The sequence below is a fragment of the Mangifera indica genome, chromosome 17 (genome assembly GCF_011075055.1).
Source record: "Mangifera indica cultivar Alphonso chromosome 17, CATAS_Mindica_2.1, whole genome shotgun sequence".
Classification (NCBI taxonomy): Eukaryota; Viridiplantae; Streptophyta; class Magnoliopsida; order Sapindales; family Anacardiaceae; genus Mangifera; species Mangifera indica.
In genome coordinates, this window is record NC_058153.1 from 297,576 (window position 1) to 311,669 (window position 14,094).

The 14,094-nt window shown below is 32.1% G+C and overlaps 2 protein-coding genes across 2 annotated transcripts; one reads left to right on the top strand and one right to left on the bottom strand.

Annotated features, from left to right (window-relative positions):
* The first annotated feature begins 413 nt into the window (after positions 1–413).
* LOC123200058 lies at positions 414–1,681 on the top strand. Its single transcript, XM_044615155.1, has one exon. The coding sequence runs from the start codon at positions 532–534 to the stop codon at positions 1,660–1,662; it is 1,131 nt and encodes a 376-aa protein (XP_044471090.1). The 5' UTR covers positions 414–531; the 3' UTR covers positions 1,663–1,681.
* A 5,122-nt stretch (positions 1,682–6,803) lies between these two features.
* Positions 6,804–8,938, bottom strand: LOC123200024 (deSI-like protein At4g17486). Its single transcript, XM_044615106.1, has 3 exons — positions 8,565–8,938; positions 8,212–8,499; positions 6,804–7,565 (listed from the first exon to the last, which is right to left on the bottom strand). Exons 1-3 carry the CDS (start codon positions 8,701–8,703, stop codon positions 7,291–7,293), a joined length of 702 nt encoding a protein of 233 aa, XP_044471041.1. The 5' UTR covers positions 8,704–8,938; the 3' UTR covers positions 6,804–7,290.
* Positions 8,939–14,094: the final 5,156 nt, after the last annotated feature.

The following is a 14,094-nucleotide window of genomic DNA, read 5'->3' on the forward strand; positions in this document are numbered from 1 at the left end:
CTTACCCTTTCAACTAGCAAAGGGTTGGGCAAACAATCATTGATAATGTTATTTTCTTCAGTGATTTTTATTCTTATTTGATAATTCTTCTTTTTCATCTTTGACAACCTTTTTTTTTTCAATAATTTTTTTGACAAACTTGCCTTTAATTAAAAATTATACTATAACAAGATAACATATCAATTTCTTTATATATCTATTTTAATATTAAATTAATTATCTCGATAATATATTATTAAATTATTAAATTAAATATAAAATATTATTCAATTTAGATGTAAACACTTAATTGAGCATTCAAAATATGGTGTAGTATTCAAAACCAAATACACATTTAAGTGGTCTTAATTATAAATACGAGAATACCAACCAAGTCAATCTAGGTGTAAAGAGCCATCTAATTAATAAACTTTGTCCGCATGCACAGGTTGCTCAGGAAGCTCAGCGGATTTTACCATGAAATCTGATGACTGTATTATTTAAAACCCTTACAAATAAATCTAGAACACACAACAAACAAACAACAAAGAGATGTCCCAACGCCACCACACCAAGTCTTCCTTAACGGCTTGTTTCTTCCCAACCACCAACGCCGCCGCCGACGACCTGCCATCTGCGTCACCTCCTCCTCCGCCACCACCAACCTCCGGTAAGTTAAAACTCACAACTTGCTTTTATAATACAAACCTTGGTCTCTTCTCCCTCACCTGGTCAAAAACATTCCTTGGCCATTCTCTTCATCTCAATCTTCACCCTTCTGACTTCACCGGTTCTCCTTTTTCTTTCTCTCATGGCTCTCTTTCTGATCCCTCAACTGTATCTTTTCACCTCCATATTGAGCCCTTTAAGTTTTGGAAAAAACATGGTTCAAAAAAGCTCATGAATAACGCCCCTGCAACATCTTTGATCCAAATATTTTGGGACCTCTCTCGAGCTAAATTTGGATCCGGGCCCGAACCCCAATCCCGATTCTACATCGCTGTTGTTGTCGATGGAGAAATCGCCCTGCTTGTTGGCGATTCTACAAGGGAAGCTTATGCGAGAACCAAAGCTCGCAAGCCTGAGAAAGCATCCCGAGTTCTTGTTTTGAGAAGAGAGCATGTTTTTGGCAACAAAGTGTACTGCACAAAAGTTAAATTTGGAGGCAAAACGAGAGAAATTTCGATAGATTGTAGTGTCAACAGCGACGCCAGGCTGAGTTTCAGTGTTGATAACAAAAGGGTATTGCAGATAAAGAAATTAAAGTGGAAATTTAGAGGAAACGAGAGGATTGAAGTTGATAAAGTTCCTATACAAGTGTCATGGGACGTTTATAATTGGCTTTTTGAAGACATGAACAACGGGCGTGCAGTTTTTATGTTCAGGTTCGAAAATCTTGAAATCCGAGAGCGAGACGAAGAAGAAGAAAACAGTGGTCAATATTTGCAACAGGGTTCTGGTTCTTGCAGCTTCGGCGTGAGTGGAATTGAATGGAGAAAAATGAGGAAAAGTTTGATGAGAACAGCAAGAAGCTCATCATCATCGCCCATTTCAATAATGTCATCCGCTTCTTCTTCTGTGTGCAGTTCTTCTGTAATGGAATGGGCTGCTAGCACAGAAGAAATTGAATTGAATCCTGGAGCTAATGGCTTCTCACTGCTGATTTACGTTTGGAAAAAATGAATTGAACCTTCTTGTTATAGCTAATCTTCCATTATTATTTTATTGATAAAGTCTCCTAATTAACTACTAACCCATTGATGTTGAACATATAATTACATTGAATAAAAATACATATAGAGAGTTATTGATGTATACATTATTTTCAAATTTCAATTAATTGGGAAATATTACTGAATGATAGTATAAATCAAAATGGAAGCCATTGTTACTATTTTAGGGTTTTCTTTATTGGAGTTTGGAGTAATCGACCCTCCTGAGGTCATATCCTAAATTTTTATATAAATACAATTATGTTTATTGTATTTTGTAATCTCAAATTTTATAGAAAAAAATCCTAGTTGGATAGTAAATATAAACATTAGTTTTGTATGAGGAGCCCTCTTCGGTAGAGTTCGATAGCCAAATTGGTAATCTTTAGAGAAATTATTTCAACAACCCATCATTAGAATTTTTCACTTTAATTATTTGTAATTGTGTTATCATAAATCTCTATATAAAAATGTGGTTAATATTAAAGTTAAAATTAAAAAAAAAAACAAATATGGTCATGAATGTAGGTATTTTTTTTTATGTAATGAAGAACCTCATTTAGCTGAGTTTGACAATCAAATTGGAAAATCTTGGAGAAACTAGTCTAGAAACCCACCATCAGGGTTTCTTACTATTTTACAGGAGTACTGAGTTAAATATAGATTTTTTATTATAATGTTTGAGATTTTATGTTTATCCAACTATTCTACCCGTAATGGGTAACATAAGCATTATCAAAAACATGGTCTGATTTCTAATTAGTTTTTGCTTTTCTTGTTTCCTAACATGGTTTGCTTGTCCATTTATGTTAATTACGTTTAGACAAAGTTTTCTTTTTCTTGTAACGTCTACTTGTTGGTAGATAATATCTTTAAATTCCCATCTGGGTCTAGTCTGAGCTGTATGAATACGATTGAAATAGTAATTGTTTATATTGTGGGAAAATTTCCAAATTCCCAACTCAGAGAATAGGACAATAAGCATGTGCGGCGAGACTATCTCTTTTTGGTGTTTTATTGGGTAATGTTTTAATTTGATTAGTTTATACACCGTTGTTCGTTGCCGCACAATTTCCAAATCAAATTTTCCTTTTAACCAATCTAAACCGTTAAATCTAATTGACCAATGTCTTCCATCTCTGAATAGTAATCTCACTGGATCTGGGGATCCAAAAAAGGGCTGGTTAGAAATTGGTTTTGATTGGGGCAGACCAAACCAAGCGGGTTTCGGTTTGAAAAAACTCTGGACTTGAGTCGGTAAGGATCAAGCTCTAACCAAGTGCAAGTTTGTTTGGAATTAAAAAAAAAACCGAATTAGAGAAAAATTGGTTTAATTTGACTCACAAACCAATCATTTAAATTAATTTAATAAGTCAAATCAAATTGAATGATTAGTAAAATAATATTATTTTAATTATAAAAAAATGAGATTGTTTATATTATTATCAAAACGAGACACATACTTAAGTCACCGTGAAAAATTATAAATATGAATCAAGCTTCAAACTTTTACTCAGACTTAACCTCAAATTTGTTTGAATCTTGTATTAGCAAATTTGAACCAAGTTTATACTGTTTTATTATAAATCTGAGATGAATTTTAGTCAACTCATGTTCCGACACTAATTGGCGGCCTGGTTTAGATTAGATTTGACTGTTTGATAACATGTTGGTGCTTTTTTCGGTTTCTGTTCCGTCCGGGTGAAGACCCGTCAGCCTTGACTCCTAAATCCAAAGAAAGGGAAAAGTGGACGCTTGATTTTTCGTTCCATTTTCACACGCAGCTTATTTCATGGACAAGATTGTGCAAGGTGGCTGCTGCTCAATAGCATCCACATGACTTTTTTTCTGATTCTCCTTTGTATAATTATGTTGGAAGGGTGTTATTTTCTATGCATTGCTGGCCATTGAAAATTGACGCCCAAAGATTTTGCCGGAAGCCCTTCAATTGGGTTGGATTTAAACTCAAAAACCTATTCAAATAGAATTTGTTTAAATAAATTCAAATTGAGTTTTACTTGGAAGGATAGACACGTTTTTAAATTAAATCGAACTTATGTTAAAAGGAGTTTAATTCGTTCTCTTGCTTATTAATCTTAAACTAATTTCGAATTAACTATTTTAAATTTGATTTATTCAATAATTAGTAAAACGATATAATTTTATTAATTATTTAATATGATTTGAATTAAGTCATGAGCTATACTTGAACGAAATCAAACCATCATTCCATTTGTGTGCTAAATTGAGTTAAATTTTCTTTAACTTAAGATCGGTTTAATTTAAAAAATAAGTCAATTTTTTTAACTCGAGCTCAATTTAAGTTTGATTTAAATGAATTTGAACATGTTTTCGAGACCAAGCCAACTTAACTTAAAAACTTTGGATCCAATCCTTTGTATATTTAAGAAATAATTCCTAATATATATATTTATAAATAGCAAAGTTCATATTCAAAGCAAACTTTTGTATGGTTTTTGAAGCAACACCAGTGATGTCTAAAGACAATGAATTGTTAAAATTAGTCAATACTATTTCTAAATGCTAATCAATCACCATTAAGGTTGCATTGTTTATACGTATCTCTAGTTCTTTTAATCAATGTTTTTTTGATCCGGATAGAACTTTCACCCGATCAAATATTAATCAAGTTTTAATTGGTTCGATTGTTTGATGATATATAGTGTGTATTCTTTACCAAGTATATTTTGTTCTAATATCAATAATTGTAAAATTTTTGCTCTCCAAGTTGTTGATGTCAGTATAGTAATTTGACTAGATTTTTTGTCAGGGTTTTAAAACTTGTTGATGCTAGTATGATGATATATAGATAGATCTCTAACTTATTGAAGTCAGTATGACAATTTACCAAATTTTTTAGTTGGATTTTAAACTTATTGATGTTAACAAGATGATTTGGTTGAATTTTTTGTATGAAATTTTATAACTTGCTAATGTTAGCATGATGATTTAATCCAAATTTTAAAACTTGTTGATGTTAGTCTCCAACTTATTGATATCAATATAACAATTGACCAAATAACTTGCCAATTTGGGTTTTAAACCTATTAATATTAACATGATGGTTTGATGGGATTTTCGATGCCCATCGTGTGGTTGCACTGTAATTTCAAGCAGGCTTCTTAGAATCAAATTTTACCCTTTAATGGGGTTGGTTTCATAGTTATGTGCCGACATCTATGACTGTAAACTTATTATGGTAGGGGGAAAATTCTATTCTTAGCTAAAAATATTATCACGAGGACAAATCGCGACAAGCCTAGTTTTGCTTGTATTACAAGAAGAATATTAAAACGATGTGACATTTTGCCACTTGGGCTAACAATTAGAAATTTAGAAGTTAGTTTTCAAGAACAATCAACTACGAGATTAATGATAAAAAAAATATATGCGTGACTCAATGAAGAATAAACCTAATATTGCTCCCAAGAAGAAGCTTAGTGGTAAATATCTTTGAAAAAAGAAAAGAGTATAGGTATGAGATTCATTATTAATATTAAATTTTTCATTTATTTGATATAGTGATTGTAATTTTGGTTACTAGATTTAAGATTTTCATTTGTTTTGTATGATTAGTCAAGGGTCAAAAATATAGTTTTTAACTAAACACGAAAATGATACTTTAATTAAAATTAAGATTACTTGTTACAAAAAAAATGAATTTAATATCAAAATTTTTGGCTTTACCTAAGGTTGGATTTGATTCAAATAGTTTGAACTTAAATTCAAATTTGGATTGAATGAGTCGAGTTTAAATTAAAGATTAGACTCTTTTTTACAAAATAAATTGGGTTTAAATCGATCTGAATATTTAAATTAAAGTCAATTTGAATCAAATCCAATGAAAAATGGTTTTTTAAACCAAGTTTAAGTTATAATTTTTTAATCTCAAGCGAACTCTTATATATTTGAACTAATATCAAATTGGGTCTTGTTTAAGTTCAATCCAAAATGTGTCCAACCATAACTTTATCCATTTGATCAAGTTACTCAACCCGGAATTGAACTAGTTAAGTTTAAATGAGTTTAAGTTAACTTAAATCAAATTAAAAAATTTTTTTTTTAATCAACTTTGAATCTCAACAAACTGATTTTAAATTAACTATTTTTTAGATTCGAGCAAATCTTAAGATGAGCCTTATGCAGACTGGGCTCAGTAGAATCAAGCCTTAGCTTTACCATTTGGGATTGAGTTAAATAATTGATTGAAAAGTCTCTTGAAGGTGCTTGTACCTGTTACATCAAGGCTGCTAGAAAGGTCAAATTAGTCGGATGGCAAAACATAACTGGTAACCATATGAAATAGAAGGGTAGAACGAAATCATTATTGGACTAGAAATTCATAGTAATACTCTTTAGAGGAATCTTTTACTTTACGTTGGGTTCTCAGAAAGTACCATCTACTTTATACGGTATTATTTTATTTTATTTTATTTTTGTTTGTTTATAAAATTTGAGGAAGGATTATAGAAGCCACAACATGAACATATAATCTTCTAACTAAAAGTTGAGTGGGAATTAGGATTGAATTTGATCTAAATCGAACCTAAACAAAAATTGGTTCAAAATGGACTCAAATTCAGAAGGGTTAATTTGAGATTGACAAACTGATAATTTGTTTTAATTCCTGCTCAAATCTGGTTGGAGCTCAATTTTTTTACTCAATCCCAACTCAGAACGTATCCAACCAGACATTGAATCTTGAAGAAGGGCTAAAAGGACAACTCAATAAAAGGCTAGGGAACTCAAATGGGCCCAAATCACAATACCGTCCAGGCCTGCTAAAATTTAATAGAACCCATACATTTACTGCAGGAGCTCGGCTCGCAAACCATCCGTCTTCTTGTCAAGGAAATTCCCAAGTTCGAATGATTACTCTTTTCCTTAAGACAATTTGAAGGAACTGAGCTCAAACTGCAATTTTAACCTTCGAGCAAACACTAAATTAACAAAAAAGGAAAAAGATATAAATCCAAAGACCTTGATTGACCTCTCTATTTCTCAGACTCTAATCACCCACCTTCTCTGTTTTCTTTCTTGAATCTCTGCACAAGTGAATCCTCTTTAGGCAACACCGACAACAAGAGAACATTATAAAGCAATAAAATGGGGCCTTAATAAGATAAATATATATCTCATATCAAGTACAATCGAAGAAAACAGGGTCCAATTCATAGTTACAAAGTAAACAGGGTCCCAGGCCAGGCCTACCAGCACAAGGCATGTCTGCAACCACAATCATCCTCATTTGAACTTGAGTATTTTTCTTATCCGTGGTCGCTTCATAATGACATTCAATCCACGACCATCCAACCGATTTTTCTAACTTTGCAGCTCAATTCAGAAACCAGAAACTTCAAAAAACATAATTATGCTATTCAATACGAGGCAATTTTTTATCCTTTTTTAACAGGACACCAAAATGCTCAAGTTTTCCAGCAGCTGCTTCCACTTATGAAAAAAGATTGGCATGACTGGATAACAAAATGGGGTGAAATTAACTTTCGTGATTCTTCATCATCTGTAACTGAGTTGTAAAATTGTAAAACATTACGTGAGTGTAAAAACACAACGGTCATTAAAGCTTCAAGCTCAAGGTAGAAGTTGAAGAACTATGAACCAAAGTTGAAGACGATGGAATACATCGTCTTTGTCTACCATTACTTCTTATCCCAGAACCCGAAGGACAAGATGACAGTTTTGGACCAGAAAGAGGATCAGAAGAAGCTACATATCTACTTGAATGGCTTTTCAATTTCTTCTTTTCCCCCTCAATATCCCGAACATCTGATCTAACTTGCCGCACCTTTGTTTCATTCAACCCTGCTGGAAGAACACAGTTGCAGAAGAAACCTGACAGTTTTGAAACAAAAACAAATTAGCATAATTTTTTGCCAAGACACATTTTCTTGCCAAAGAAAGTATCGGCACAATTAACCGGTCAAAAGAACTCAAATCTGATAACATTATTCAATGAATTTAAAGGAGTATCCAAGTAATTCATCGATCACCATCTATGCTAGATTCAATAAAACATAATAAGTCCCGTAAATTTTATAAACAAACTTCAAAAGATTGGTAGAGGATACTAATTATAACTTGTTCACAAAATCATGGAAACCCTAAACCAGGCCATATCCACCAACATAGATCACTTTCCCTACCTATTCATCCCTGTTCTACCAACACAACCATATCTTGAATCATTTTATTTGAAAGCTCGACTAAATCTAAACAAGGGAAACTATACATACAAGAGTAATACATGTACAAATGGTGGGTACTAATGGATACAAATAGAATAACGTGTCGTTATATAATTGAGTAATCTAATTATTTATTTTATATCTAATTCAAAATGAATTAGTCCCTATCTAAACTTTATTCTTTTGTACCGCATAATACCCATAGACCATTTCAAGGTATATATATAGAGAGAGAGAGAGTTAAATATAAGTTCAAATTTGAAAAATGAAGGCTTTAGGTGAAACTTTCTTACCCAGGCGCGCAAGACGATTAACCCACGGAGGGATTGGTTTCTTAGTTAGCTTGAGACAAACATCGTTGCAAAAGTGATTGCAGTTCTTAGTGATGAGGTGATACGTGTTACCAGAATAATCTTCAGCCAATTTCTCCATAAACGTACGGACTTCTTTAGGCCCAAGATCTGTTCTTCCGATCAAAATCGACTTCCTGAACGTGAAACCCGGGCACCGCTTCGGCTCCACCTCAAAAATCCCAGTTGTTGAATGGTCATGAGCTCCAAACCCGTATTCAACTCCATGAACTAAACCCAAAATTCCTCATTCATTAAAAATAAAAATAAAAACAAAAAAAATTAAAAAAAAGTACCTTGAACTCCAGAATGGTAAATCCCGAGTCCGAACCAGTAAGCGTAGCCATTAATCGGAGTCAAATCGTAAACATTCAAATAAACCGGAACTGAGCCGGTCTTCTTTTTGCGGGGCGCCATCACCATTTTGCACAACATTTTGAGAATCTCGCTTTGCTTTGGTTGGGTGGGTGAAAAAGAAAGAACAGAGAAAAATAGAAGATCGATTGACTCAGTGAGTGAGTTGTTGGTAGGGAATTATGGGAGGGTATTTTCGAGACAGGTGCTTTCTTCGTATTCTCACTTTCTTATTGTCAAAGAATCTTCTACTTTGGTTCTACCGGCTACCGCCGAGAGCGAACCCACCATCAACTTGTGCCCGTGTCTTCGTCTCTTCGCATTATTTTACTCGATTATACGTGCAGTGGGCCCAGACTTACTGCTAATTACCTTATTAAATTAAAATTAGTGGATTAATTAAATTTTAGGATAAGTGGAATTGGGGAATTTATTTTTTTGTATTAAAAGTTAACTTGTTCCAGGCTTCAACGGCAGTCACAGCACGCGCGCCTTCCAATGAGCTTTTTCTGTTATAATATTGACTATATCAATTATTTGTTATTGTTGCATTGATTTTTGCCACTTAACATGTGGATAGGCTTAAGCGGTGGATTTGGTAGGCTGAACTCTCAGGTTTACGGTTGTTTGGAGTATAAATCAAATTTATAATATTTAATTTTATTTTATTTAAATTAAAAAGATTTTTAGTGTTTAATATAATAAATAATATTATTATATAAATAAATACGTTAATTTTGTATTGAATTATTATTTTATATTGATATTAAATTGTTTGAGTTAAAAGAATCGATAGAGTAAATCTAAATTGAAGAAATTTTAATACGAACCAAAGCTAATTTCATTAGTAATTTGTATTCTTCTTTGTGCCGATTTTTTTGTTTGTTAATTTGAATGAATCAAGTCCAATCTTGAGCAAATTATTTTAAATTCAAATTAAATTTATTTTTATTTTTATTCAAATTTAACTCAATTTGTATTTATCTTTTTCATTTAGATTCTATGTTAAAAATGATATTATATGTATATATTTTTATATATAATTTAAATATATAAATAATATATTATTTTTTATTAAATTATATATTATTTATATATTAAAATTATATATACGGAAATTTATTATTAAGATAATTTAAGAAATTATAGAATAGCATGAAAGTACAACGTCCCTTTGTTGGGTTATTAATTAAAATAGGTAAAAAATTTTCCGCTTATACCTTTTTAGGTAAACGTACAGTAGTTTTACTTTTATAAGCAAATTTTTTTGTAACACCAAAAATACCCTTCCAACCCTGTATACGTAGGCACTGGAAAAAAGGTTTGAGTGTGTGGGTGCGTGCAGAGTGCGCGCGGAGTGCGTGGTGTGCGCACTGTACACAGTGCACAGTAAGTGTGCAGTACGTATACAGTATGTATACAGTGAGTGCACAGTGGACGCACTGTGCATATATTATATATATTTATTATATTATAATATTATATATATAATATATAATAATATAATATATATTTAAAAATTATTATTATTATTATTTATATATATTATATTAAATATTATAATATTTAATATATATATTTATTTATTATATTTTATTATATATATATATATATATATATATATATATATATATATATATATATTTAAAAGAAAGGGTGCGCGCACTGCTCACGCACTGCACGCACCGCACGCACCACGCACGCACCGTGTGCACTCTGCACGCACTCACGCACTCAAATTTTTTTTCCAGCGCCTACGTATACAGGGTTGGGAGGGTATTTTTGGAGTTATAAAAAGTTTTGCTTATAAAAATAAAACTACTATACGTTTGCCTAAAAAAATATAAGCGAAAAAAAGTTTACCTATTTTAATTATTATCCCCCCTTTGTTATTTATAAATCCATAAAAATTATTTAATAAAGTCAAAGTGTAAGTATTTTTCCACGGGCAGTCAATTGAGTGTCAAATGGGATGGTAATTGACTAGAAGTGGTGGCGTGGCGTGGCGTGCCGTGGCGTGCCGTCACCAGCTCATGCTAAAAAAGACCCTGTGATAAGTGCCTTGCTTTTGGCATTAGTCCGTTAAATTTTTACTTTTAAACTAAATATCTGTTAAAGTTAAAAAATTATTTTTGTTATTTTCCTATTCTAGTTTCAAGAATTAATAATCTCTCTCTACCTTAAATTTAAAAACTTAACCTTTTTTTTCATAGAGTTTATTCCTTTCCTCTCTTCTCTAGTCATTGGAATTCGATCAATCACCCATAAGTCTTTCGGCCATTTTCGTTTTGGATAATTGTTATAATTTATATTTTAATTATAATGAATAAGTTACTACTTTTCTATATAAATTGGCGTAGTAATATATATGATTTGGTCATATAATTGTTTTTTTAATTTTTTTATAAGTATTTATTTGTATGAATCAGTCAAAAGTAATTATTTGTATTAATATTTATTTATATGAAAGGCTGACCATGTCCTTGAATATTTTAGAAGCCGGGCCCAAGTTGGGTTTGTGTTAGGCCCAAATGTAAAAGAGGATGTTGAAGTCTGCTCTACTGATTGATAAATAATTTGTATTCAAGGTTGGGTGCGGCTGGAGCCAAAACAGGTTTAGATCATAATTTGGCTTAAATGATCTGATTTCGAGTTAACCTTGAAAAGGTGTTTTGATAGAGTATGCATTATGATTCCTGCTCTTGATGGACTAGCTCCGGGTGGAATTGGGAATCAAGGGCAGACTCCACCTATGTTGATTCAATGAATGAAACGCATACATGTCATCGCTATACTTATTACGGTCGTATTCCGACTGGTTCTGATGCATGTGTTTTGAGTAACAAGGCACTGCTGTTTTTTGTCTATCCCTTTGCACTGGTCACCTTTTTCTACTTTAGATAAAGGCTGGCAATGCTTTTATGTTCATGTGGTAAAGAGTAAAGTGATTGTTTCTGTTCTAGAAACCATCCATTTTCAAATGTTTTCCCTGTTACCATTTTGTAGCAAAAGTGAATCATATCTAAATGGGGTTGAGACAAAATAACTGTTTTGTAAAAATGATGCAGTGGACTGTACAGGTTTTTTTTTCCTGTTTATAAGCCTATAGCCCGGCTCTAATCTTCTAGCTGCTATGACAAGGGCGAAGGTCGTTAAGATGTTTGAAAGGGTTTACTTACTCATTCAAGTTAAATCCAATTCCTCAGTCTCTGAACAAACTCAACTGTGAGTTTTGTGGGTAAATTCCCATGTACTATATCCACTGTTTACACATTTCAGCTTAATGAATCTGTTATATGTCAGTTAGAATCCCAAATATGAAGTATGATACGTGAATCTCATAATAAAAAAATGAGCTTTTGACGTGGCATTTATATGGGTTTAAACTCCATAAATTAGGTAGTTTTGGGTGTGATTCTTCCAATTGTACTGCCTAGGTGACGACGCATCAGTTTATGAGTTTGTTGAGCCATTCTAGTGTACTTCTGTAATATTATTCTTTCTTATGTAATTACTTCTGTTAATAGTATTATAGCCCAATTTGTAATAAATTTTTAAGGATCTCTTTATATTGCTTCTTTAGCCAATGCTATTACAGCCCAGAGACAGGGTTAGCGTAGTAAGTAGATTTTAACTAATATAATCATTGTCTTCTTCTCTGGAGATCATGTTTAATCATCATATTTAGTCTTATCTTTCTTAACCTCTTCTTAAACTAAACTCTTTGGGCCTCGCGTCTCTGTCAAAAGATAATAATGATAATAACAGGACAGAGAGAGCAAGAGAAAGAGAGATTTAGACTCGTCACTATGGTGGTGCCTATTGTTCTGTTCTGTGGATGCATGGCTTCTGTCCTTCTTTACGTTGTTGACACATCCCATGTTCTTAAATTGGCTTTCAGGTTTAGCGACTGACTTAAATTTATTGCTCAGTTTATTAGTCTTTAAAATAATATTTATTATCATCTTAATAATATTGATAATTTTTTAATAATATTATATATTAATTTAAACAAACTTAAATTCAAATCAAACTAAAATTTATCTCAACTTTTAGATAATGTGAAACTAAAGAAAAGTGCTTATTTTATAATCCTATACGAGAATAGTCTTTTAAGTCTTGGTTCAACGGTGAAGAAAAAATGAGTTGGCCTGTTACATTACGCATCATGGCCTCCATTATTTGACATGTCTCATTCATTTTTGAAAAACAAACATCTGAGTCGTCATTCAAAATTCTTAGTTATCCTTTTACTGTTGCAAGCTTGTATTGGTCATTCCTCCTATGAATCACGTTTCCAGATTGCTCCATTTTGTGTGGCCTATAGAGACATCCAAAAGGAGAAAGGGTTCAAATGAAACTTAATTTACTGTTGCAAGCTTGTAGGTCAAGTCAAACTTAGTTCTAAATTTTTACACTGCAGTTTGGTTTTTTCGAACTGAATATGGATATACAAATATGACTTGGCTTAAATCAATCCATTTTTATCAAAAACAAACCAATACGAAAACAACAGCTCGAGGAAGGAGACGCAGGAACAACAAAAATGCTTTGAAGCAAAAAGGTTAGCAATAAGATTAGGAAATACAACCGAGAGAAAACAATATGTAATTTATTATTATTATATATCATAATATTATAATATTCAATCAAATCTTCTTTTCTAGATTTAGAGATGAGTTTATGAAAATGACACAGTACACGCTCTTTGATACAGGACAAACACACACTACTCCTTCAGGGGCCAAAGAATAAAAATTAGTGCGGTCTGCATTCTAAGATTGAATAATGACTATTACTTGATAAAGTTATCCAATCTACTGGGTCTAATAATGCTTGCTCGTAACCCATTGGCCATTTTAATGCTTTATCCATTAATATAAGTGGAAAGTAAGCTGGTTCTGAATAATTTTCAGATCTCTTTAACTGTTAAAATGTTATTAGTGGAAAGATTTTGTTGATGGTGAATCTACAGATGTTCATATGCTCGCCCAATCAATTAGATTCATGAAATTTTATGCAATTATGTTTGCTATACTGAAGTTGAAAAAAGTGAATCCTAAACTATATTAAACCATCAGTACAAAATTCTCAAATTGAAATTACAAATTTTAAGATAAATTCAAATCAAACCAAACCTAAACCTACATAAAAATCAATTTGAATTTGAATCGTCAATTTAATATCGAACTTAACTCCCTTAAATCACTTGACTTATTCAAGCCGAATATAGTGATTCTTATCTCGGATTTCCCTGCTTAAACGAGCAAAGATAATGTATAAAGCATTTCAAAAGTGATGGCTAAGATTTCAAAACTGTGGCTGTTGGGTAGCTAAAGTTGATGAAATAGCCTGAACCTTTTATCAGCTTTCTGCAACTTTTTTACAAGATTTCATGTCTTTGTGTCATGCTTAGGATGCTAAACACACAAACCAATATGAACTCTCACAGTTTTCAATTGAATAATAATA